Source organism: Magnolia sinica, chromosome 10, assembly GCF_029962835.1.
Source record: "Magnolia sinica isolate HGM2019 chromosome 10, MsV1, whole genome shotgun sequence".
Taxonomy (NCBI): Eukaryota; Viridiplantae; Streptophyta; class Magnoliopsida; order Magnoliales; family Magnoliaceae; genus Magnolia; species Magnolia sinica.
In genome coordinates, this window is record NC_080582.1 from 77,977,782 (window position 1) to 77,988,651 (window position 10,870).

Here is a 10,870-nt window from a genome sequence, read left to right on the forward strand (position 1 = left end):
CATGGCTTGCTTCTAGTTGAATGCATGGTTCAAATCGACAATAGGTCACCTTGTGTTCCATTTGAAAGGTTTGGTGATTGTATCGCAGGTTGTCGAAGCCCATCGTTCAAACACTATCATGTCTTGATTCTCTCTAGAATCTTATTTGAAAAAAATAAACTATCAGCGATCTAAGCTAATGTTTAGCAACTTTGAGAGTGCCAGTCAGGCACCCAAATCCAGCACATTATCAATAGTTCTATAGGTTGTACCGGCATGGGCTTCCAGGTGCATTATATGATTATTCTACATTTTCTGTGTGTAATTATAAATTTCATAATGATTACTTTGTGTAACTGGCGGCATGATGACGTTTGTGTAGTTACTACTTGCATATATCTAGTAAAATTTTCCAGTTCTAATCCGAGTCTAATGGATTATCATTGAAATCAATTATGCTTATAGCATATGAAATTGGTTGGAATGGTAAGTTATTTGACAGTGTGATTTTGTTTGTTCAGAACTGTGTATAGTGGTATATGGTATGTTTAATTGGGAGCTTTGGATCTAGTTGAATCTTACTAATGTCACAGTTTCTTCAATGTGTTTATTATCATATTTCTTCCGTATGCTAAATGGTTTTGGACTTATTTTATTAGCTTTTGACTGGAGTACCCTATCCGAAACAGTCAGGTAATTAACACAATACTGAAACGAATTCGAAAAAGATTGGTGGCATGGCCTCCTCGGCTGCTGCTGCTGCTAATTCATCACGTAATGGAAAAGGCATGGTTCCCCTGTATGGACATTACTCTGGAGGCTCTGACTTCGGCAACAACAGCCCCAAGATTGATCAGCTGATTCAAGAAGTGACACATCATAGCATAGATGGTGCATGGGAGGTCTGTGGCAAGAAATCTAAGAACTGAACTGGGAATGGTGCTGAGAAACAGAGGGGAGCCTCAACTGCTGCCCCAAAAGCCTGGGGGCATCCAGAAATGTCTCAAAAGTCGTCCATGTCTGATAATGGTCAAACAGGATGGGCTTCTGAAATTAATTGGCGACACAGACAGTTGATTCTAAGAGACAAGCTGGCAGAGTAAATGCAAAGCCAGTGTAATCTACTAGGTCTGGTTCCTCAAATGTTTCTGGAGAGCATTTCTTTGCATTATCTGTTGAACAGAACATGATGCTGTGTAACAGAATCCAGCATTGCTGTTTACAATAATGGTCAAAATTTTTCAAAATTAATTAGTTAGTTTCTGCCATCTTCCCTCTTTGTTCATTTTTGTGGCGGATGGACTGTCTATTGCTTCTGCAATCTGATCTTTTTCCCGCCTATGGTTGTTTCAGTTGGTGGATCTGGAAAATGTCTCCGTGGATCTTTTTCCCGCATAGTTGACCTTGAAGCAGCTGTCTGTCTTTGCACTGCCATTAAAGCCAATATCTTGGGCATAAACCTCAATGTCCCAGTCTCCCTAACCTTGCTATTGAACACTTGTGGGAAGAAGTGCCCATCTGGTAATAAATCATGTACTCATATGTATTAATGAGAAAAGCGATTCGTGATGGAATAAGATTGGTGCTTTCTTAGCAATGTATTAATGTGTAAAGTACAGGTACTGCATGCATGTGAGCTTTCACTTATAGTCTTGTATGTGGGACATCCAAACCGTGCAAAAGATTCATCAGACCATCAAGATGGCCTTCTATGAAAATCAGGCTGGTCTACTGATTAGATCATCCAAGCTTGTATGTTGATTTGGACGATTAGACATCCATTGATTTCGACTGTGGCCCACCTGATAAATAAACCAAGCCATCATGATAAATTGTTATTTTATGAACAAACCAAAGGCTCAAGCTGAAGGAAAACCGGTGAACAGTCACAACGGGAAATACATCTGATCTAACTGTAAAAGCCTGGCGGCCAGCATAACTGCCGGAAAAAGCACTGCACTTATACAAATCACACATAATTATTCCTAATTAGTTCTCATAGGGAATGTTGAAGTATGACCATTGATTTGACAAACCGTCTATATATTTATATCTTAATATGTCAAGGAGTTCCGTGAGCCACTCAAATCATAATTGTAACGAAAGCGGATTGCCAACCACACCACACCATAGATAAATCTTGCATTTAATGCAACACAAGCTTATTATTGCGTTGGATCTAACTCATTTCCGTGCACATACCTTAAAATATATGAGAGAAGGGATGGACGGTGTGAATAAACAGATACATCACAGTGGGCCGGCCCATAGCACTGCCGGGGCTAGAGACCGGCGGGTAGGGCAAAATCCGTGTCCAATTGTAAGACCATCTGACTGTTAATTTTGAAAAAAAAAAAAAACTCATCTAAACCACTGGGCTTAGATAAGTCAATTGAATACTCACTGTGATGATCTAAACTGTTCAATTAGTAGGCCATTAAATGCTAAATCTTTGGCCAGCGTACAATCAAGCCCTGACCATTCCCACGTGTAGATTAAAACAAGAATACACTCGCACGTTAGCATGCTCGCATGGGAAACAAGGCCCACTCGCATGAAAAAAACAAAATAATAAGAAAGAAAGAATCCTCGAGCGTGAAACACTTCTTTCCGTTTTCTCTGTTGGAACGCCCCAAGGATCCCACTAATACTAACTTAATAAATAAACTTTTTTGGACCCACCGTGATTGAATGTGGTTTATCCACGCCGCTCATCCGTTTTTCCAGCTCATTTTAGAGGTTTAACCTGGCATTGAATCATATCCAAATCTCAAATGGACCACTCCATAAGGAAACAGTCGGAATAATGATTTCCACCATTGAAATCTTCTTAGGGCCTACAGTGATTTTTATTTGTGATCTAACCTGTTCATAAGATTACAAATATATGGATGAAGGGAAAAAAAAAATTATGAGATTGATCCAAAACTTATGCAGCACTCCAAGAATTTTACGTTCAATTAACACTGTTTATTGAGATGTGGTCCAATTAAAACTTGGATATGCTTCATTTTTGGGCTCAATTTCTAAATTTATCTTATAAAATGGATGACCGGAGTGGATAAGATACATAAATAATGGTGGACCCCACAGTTCACTCAATTTATAAATTTAAGGTACTCGGTTACTCCGTACGCAAATCGGCTTTCCGGGGAACTTCCTCTTCCGTTTCTTTCGTTCCGGAAATTCGGAAACGGATTTCCTGCGAAAGCCTTCCCGAAGAAGTTCCTGCGCAAGGATGTTGGGTGGGAGTACATAAATGTTTGTGAGAAATCCATCCCGTCCATCCGTTTTTAGAGATGATTTTAAGGCCTTATAAACGGTTTTGATAGCATATAAACATTAACGTGGTGCCCCATGAAGGTTTCAACGGTAGGCATTTCTTTTCCAAAATTTCCCTCTCGTGTGACCCACTTGAGTATTGTATCTACTTCATTTTTAGCCGCACGTCATAAAATGGGCTCGCAAAACGGATGGACGGAATGGATTTATCACATACATTGAAGTGGGCCCCACCCAGCATCCTTCCACACGAACTTCATGCGTAAATCGGATCGCGTACTGAGTAACTCAGTACGCTCTTATCGTACTGAATAAACTCTGTGGGGCCCACCTTGAATTCATTTGGTTTATCCACGCCACCCATCCGTTTTTACTGATCATTTTAGAGGTTGAGATCAAAATTGAAGTATATCAAAAGATCAAGTAGACCATACCACAGGAAACAGTGAAAGTATTGATTTCCACCATTGAAACCTTTCTAAGGCCCTCAGTGATGTTTATTTGTCATCCAAACTTATCATAAGATCACACGGACAAGGATGAAGGGAAAACACAAATATCAGCTTGATCTAAAACTTCAGTGGCCCCAAGAACTTTTCAACGGTAGACTTCAATTCAGACTGTTTCTTGTTGTGTGGTCCAGCTGAGCTTTGGATTTTCTTAATATTTGAGCTAAAGCCATAAATTTATATGATAAAACAGATGGACGGAGTTCCCCACAGAGTTTACTCAGTACGCTTATGGTACTGAGTTACTCAGTGCGAAATCCGCTTCCCTTCATGCGAAAGGTATTCGCAGGAAATCCGCGTCCCGGCCGGAATTCGATCAATCCATGAAATCAACCCTAAATAGATCCTACCCGTTCAAACGGTTAAATCTCATCCGTGCAACACTAATCCAATCCAACCTAGTAAGAAACCACAGGCGTCATGACCGAACTGTTTACGAAAGTTTTTTTTTTAAAAAAAGAAACTTCGGCTCCAAGAATGAATCCAGACCGTTCGTTCTTCGCAGCAGGATTTCCGGATCTTAGTGGAGTCCAAGAGATGGCTATAAAAACCCTACCTGACGAGAGAAAGAGAGATACAGGAAGGATAAAGATAACGAGAACTTCACCAAGTCGTGAGAAATCCGATTTGGAACTGAGTCGCAACCGAGTCAGAGCTGAGTCAGGACGAGTTACACCGGTTTGGAATTGAGTCGAAACCGAGTCAGAGCTGAATCAGGGCGAGTTACACCGAGTTTAGTCTGATTTAATAAAGTGAGTTGCCGCTTACCTCTTCTCGCATTAGTAATCTCATATGAGCATGATTCAAAATTAGATTCAAGAATATTAGACTTATGTAACATTATCGTTGGATTTGTGACTTATTTAGTAGTTTGAATTTATGATTTGGAATTTCGTTATTTTGTTTTCACTGTCGTCACTTGTTGAAAATTCATATTGCTAGTTTCTGTTTTTGAGGTTATCTTTTGAGAGCGTATAAATTTGAGACGTTCTTAATGATTTATGTAAAATTTAATGATTTCAATCTATGGTTAGAAATCTTATAATTTACATGAATATATTTTGACGCCTCGAAAAGTCTTAAAAATTAAGTGCTTGATTGTGAAAGACTTTGGAAAGAACTTTGTTTGATTCATGCATTGCACGGTTGAAAACTCCAATTATTACCTTTGGGTGAGTATCCTGGTGTGTACAATAGGTCCCTTAATTACCTTATGGTGAGCATCCAAGTGTGTACAATAATCGTGTGCAATTTTCTCCAGCTAAGCACTTACGTGTGTGCAATAGACAGTATACTTCATCAATTGTATTTGGGTTAGATAAGTGCCCGCGTGTCCAATTTACCGATTATTGTGTCTGGTGTATATTCTATCGATCGTAGCGAATTGGGTGAGTGCCCGAGTGTGTACAAGAGGCCAGATTTGCAGGCCTGACAGATATTTGTGAAAGTTCATGCACACTTACATACTCCTACATACCAACACTGTCCCTCCGTTTTTTTAAATATTATTTTAGGGCATTATCCCAAACATGAAGCAGATCCAATTATGGGGGGAATGTTTCATAAGAAACTGTGGTAATTGAACCACCTACCATTAAAAACTTCTTAAGACACACCTTAATGTTTCCGTAGTGTTTATTTGCCATCTAATCTATTGATAAGGTCACATAGGCATGGATGAAGGGAAAAAATAGATATTAGCTTGATCCAGAACCTCCGTGGCCTATTAAAGGTAAATAATCACTGATTCTTATGAAACGGTCTATCTGATAATTGGATTTGCTTCATGTTTGGGATAATACCCTAAAATGATCCGGAAAAACAAATGGATGGAGTAGATACAGAATACAGATATCAAGGCGGGGCCCACAGTAAAGGCCTCACCCTCACCATCTTGGTGAGGCCAGGGTCTCACCGAATCAGAATCTGCTCACACAAGCGACTGCTATATATATATATATATATATATATATATATATATATATATATATATATATATATATATATGCTCCGCTGCACACTAGTTTTCACGGAACTCATGAGAACTTTTTGAGAACTCATCATTTGTGATGTGAGTCCAAAATCTAAATAGTCCACGTGATGCAGCAGCCCATGAAACCCCAACTCCCAACTTTTACTCTTATCCAAAACTTTTTGGGACATGGAAAAATAAATTAGTTTTCTCCCTTGATTTGCATCGCTCTTTGCTATAGTCCACCAGAGTTTTCATACAGGTGAAAATTGGTGCCTTGGGTTTCAGGGGATGCATTTTCGAATTAGATGCCCATGACACGTGCAAAAGCGCACACGCATGCATGTAGGTGGGTCGGTGAGCATTCATATATATATATATATATATATGTTTTTTGAACACGTAATTTCTTTCTATCTTTTTTGCTTTTTTAATCATTGATTGCCAATTATAGCCATAAGAAGATGGAAATCTTTATGAGGCCCGATATCTTAAGCAATGTCCTACATGTGACATCCACTTCTTCGATTAGGTGCAGCCTCTAATGTTTACCATACATGCCCAAAATCATCCTTGTCCAAAACCAAGGTGGGCTACACCATGAGGTGGAGTAATGTAAAATCAGGCTTAGAACATCGAAGTGTGCACTGATGCACCTGATGACCAAGGAAGTCGATGGAACATATGTTACGCCCCAAAATCCGGGTACAAAGTGTGCACCCATAGACCCGAGTTTCTGTTCGTAACTCATACACAAACTGTACTCACTTAATTCTTTAATCAGTTTAATCGCATGTGATAATTACATTCAATATAAGATCCACCATAATCTTAATCACACATACATAACACTTAACACCAATCAACCAAGCATATAGAAATCTTGACGACCCTTAAAATAAAATAAACCTTAAAATCATTCATTTATTATACCATTATACTAATGATGTTTATTCCATGCTAACATTGTTTTAAAGAAATAAATCTAAATAATTTCTTAAAGTCTCAAAATCAATACCAATATGCATTATATGTTAATCAAATTATACTAACAAATAAACTACATAATTAGAAATGATTTGATGCTGCCACTTCATCTTCAGATAAGTATGACCACGTGTCACATGGGTCGTGTTCAGATATAGTAGATCATTCCGGTTCTTGTGCCATATCATTTGCTAATGGCTCCTTTGTACGATTTTTCTATCAATAAAAGTATTAGCTGCTCAGGCTTAGTGATATAACCTAACATGGTTCATAATCATAGCAATTAAAATAATACAAAAATGCATGTACAATGATATAAATGTAAAATGGTGTATGAATGCATTAGATGGGATGATCGTCCATCTGCTTGGGTTAGAGGTCGTCAACCCGCATCTACCCGTTGGGTAGGTTTCCACCTTTCGGTAGGCTTGGGCATAGTCCGTATCTGGTAACGCTCTACCAGGATCGACATTTCTTCTACGGAGGACCCCTAGGATCGACGATGCATTATGCAATGCAATGAATGATGGATGATATGTAAATGCATATTTTTCATATTTGACATAGTTTTCTTGATCAAAATATTCACTTATGAATTTAGCGTACAATTATCATATCAAAATACTCAAATCAGTAAATCAATTCAACAATCACAAAAGATTTATTTTAATTTTAATGAATTATGAAACAAGTTGGGTTACTCACCTGAGTTTGGTAGTATTGACTCTGTAATATAATTAAGTTGATTTGAATTCCGAGGTCCTATCAATTATATCAACAATATTATTATTCATTTATTTGTATTATATGGTGGGGCCCACCTTTGATTAACATCCTATGTAGCTAAATCCAAAATAATTAAATAATTAAAATTTTTATTCTATCTTTTTTTCCTTTTTAAGATTATAAAATTGAATGGAAATTAGTTGATCAGGGTGGCCCATCGGATGGTTAGATCATTCAGATTCTTAAGGTCTTGTCATGTTTTGCCTCTACGCATTTGATGAATGGTGTGGATCTAACCACACATACACCAATGACTTATCTCGACCTTCTACACCAAGTGATACCAACACTTGCGCAAAATATCTAAGATTTCTTTATTAAACACTTCTAGATCTAACTAATGTGGCCTATCTGATGGTTAGATTGATCTGAATATTAGGGCCCTTGTATATTTTAGCCTTAGGGATTATATGATCAGTATAGATCTAATCTAATTTGATCAGATACACACCAATTACAATTACATAATTTTATATTCCCCTCACCTTTAAATGGCATCTACTCATAATTCAATACAATGAACGTGTGACCAATCCACACCGTTCATTGCATACACCAAATTAAATTATATTAAATATATAAAAAAAATACTAAAAGGAAGACGATATACATATCTGATCTAAGCACTCCAAAATTCTCTTTCTTCCTTTCTCTGCTATCGCAGGTAGCCTTTTTGTTAATATTTAAATTTGACTAAAACTCTTTTTACGACTGAATGTTTGAATCTTGAGAGATGTGGGGAGGGTTAGAGGTATATTTAAATTATACGGTTTAAGATAGGAGATAAGATTAATTTAAAATAAATACAAAATAAAGATAAGATAAAATATCTTTATTATTATTATTATTAGTAAATTTTTACGGCCCTTACAACATACACCCCATTGTTCTAAAAGTCGCCGACTCTAATGTGATTTGAACGGTAAATGATGGGATTTTATTAAAAATATAATATACTTAGAGTAAGATTTGAACTCCCAACCTAATGCACGTGCATCTCCACACTATGGTGAGGTGACTCATAAGATGGGGTCTATGAGATGCATAATGACCATGGGGTGGTTCCCACCGTGGGACTTGTGAGATTCGGGGTAGCCTACGGGGAGATCTTGGTCGGTTTGACCGGAAGGGCCTAGATAAAGCGATATTCTATTTCTTCATAGCTTTGGAGTTTTTGGTGCATTGGCCCATACTTCCATGTAAAAATGGATGAATGGTGTGTTTCTTATGGTTGGTCCACTTGAGCTTTGGATATGATTAAATTTTGGATCATGTCTTGAAATGATATATAAAAATGGATTGACAATATACCTTTTAAAATAGTAATTATCTTTTTATTTCCACTCTAGGTAACCAGAAAATTACACTGCGGTTTCAATTTTAAATTCTTGAAGTTTTATGAGCCTGATTTAGAAGTATAAGCTAAAAGCTGATTGGATTTGAGATGTTCTATTGATTTACTTTGCTCCAAGTACTTTTGTAATAGAAATGTAATATTCTCGGGTGAGCGTCAAAGCATATGTTCTCTATCTAAGTGCTTGCGTGTGTGCAATAGACCGAATCCGCTTGCACTGGTGATTGCTACAATTTTTAAATTCTTGAAGTTTTATGAGCCTGATTTAGTAGTATAAGCTAAAGCCTGTTTGGATTTGAGATTTACTATTGATTTACTTTGCTCCAAGTATTTTTGTAATAGAAATGTAATATTCACCATGATCCCTCATCTAATTTTCATGTTTTATTTCACTTTTTTTTTTTTCCAGCTCCAAGGAAACACTGTTGCATAATCTCGAGTGATCAGTAATATTGAGAAGGATATACATGGCTGACTGGTCCCAACTTCAAAATGAACTGTTACGTACAATCGCTGAATTACTATCTGCCAATAGGGATTATCTGGCATTTCGTGCCACTTGCAAATCATGGCGATCAGCCGTAGAGGAAATGCCTCTTCATTACCCTTACCAGCTACCACTGTTAATGCTTCCATATGACAAGAACGTCAAGGCCTACAGTGCCTTTAGTTTATCTGATAACAAGATATTTTACCTCAAGCTATCAGAGGTTCATGGGCGAAGGTATTGTGGTTCTTCCAATGGTTGGCTGGTTGCAGTAGATGAGACCCCTGTCATTCGTTTATTTAATCCATTTACTAAGACCCAGATCGAACTTCCTCCAATAACAACGTTTTCCGAAGTACTAGGGTTTGACAAATCCAGAGTGGGTGCAGAGTACAATGTACGGTCTTTATTTGATGGTGTAGTAGAAACTCCAAACTCGGAATGGATAAGAACCCGCTTCATAAAAAAGGCTGTGGTATCCTCAGACCCTACATCGAACCCCAACTATGTTGTTATGGCCATCCATGGTGAGCTTCAAAAATTGGCATTCTGTAGACATGGAGACAAGGAGTGGACCGTAATTGAAAAGATATGGTGTCCTTATTGTGACATTGTGTGTTATAAAGAACAATTCTATGTGGTAGACTCTAATGGAAGAGTTGCAATTTGCAACATTGATGGTCCTCCCGATGCAGTCGAGGTCATGCCACAAATGAATATCTATGTGCCGCCACAAATGGATATCTATCAACAGACAATGTATTTAGTGGAATCAATGGGGGAGCTGTTACAGGTTGTTAGATATTGTCAAGACATTCATACTGGTGAGGATGTTAGATATTGTGAAGACATTCATAATTGGATATATTATACCATTAGATTTAAAGTTTTTAAGATGGATATAAGTAGGAGGAAGAGGTTTGAGGTGAAAACTCTTGGTGATTGTATGTTGTTCTTAGGCTCAAATAACTCATTATCTCTCTCGGCTCACGATTTTCCCAGATTCAAAAGAAATTGTATTTACTTTACTGATGACGCAGTATATTCGTATAAGGCTGGTGTACGAGGGGGTCATGATTTAGGCATGTTCAACTTGGAGGATAATAGCATCACATCGTTGCCATGCCAATACCATTCAAGCAATGACTTGGGAATGATTTGGCCTCCACCCATATGGTTGCACACATCTTATCGTCGTAATGATGCGTTGGAAGAATAATTGCATTTATGTTTTTAAAAAAAAAAAAAATTATTTCTCAAATACACATTGGATTAACATTATTTCTTTCCACGACTTTTGTTAGTTTGTATTATTAAATGTTTAGTAATTTGATGAGAGACTGAAGAAGCAAACTTGGAAGGTTGACCATAATATCTATGTGCATTTAGAAATTTAGATTTTCATTTTCTAAGTTCTATGAAGTTAAACATACAATAGAAACAAGTTTTCAGAGTAAAGTTGCTTCAATTCCAGTATGAAGTTAGATTGTTTTGCTTTATATTGATTATACAAG

General features: G+C 37.3%; 2 protein-coding genes across 2 annotated transcripts in view; both read left to right on the forward strand.

Moving 5' to 3' along the window:
• The window catches only part of LOC131217072 (uncharacterized), a 33,501-nt gene extending 31,998 nt beyond the window's left edge, over positions 1 to 1,503 (forward strand). Inside the window, exons 9-10 of the mRNA XM_058211813.1 lie at positions 89 to 1,107; positions 1,333 to 1,503. The gene's annotated coding sequence lies outside the window, so the exon portion shown is untranslated. The remainder of the gene's footprint in view (positions 1 to 88; positions 1,108 to 1,332) is intronic.
• A 2,948-nt stretch (positions 1,504 to 4,451) lies between these two features.
• On the forward strand, positions 4,452 to 10,575 carry LOC131217617 (F-box protein SKIP23-like). Its single transcript, XM_058212560.1, has 2 exons — positions 4,452 to 4,522; positions 9,279 to 10,575. Exon 2 carries the CDS (start codon positions 9,337 to 9,339, stop codon positions 10,573 to 10,575), a length of 1,239 nt encoding a protein of 412 aa, XP_058068543.1. The 5' UTR covers positions 4,452 to 4,522; positions 9,279 to 9,336.
• The last annotated feature ends 295 nt before the right edge of the window (positions 10,576 to 10,870 follow it).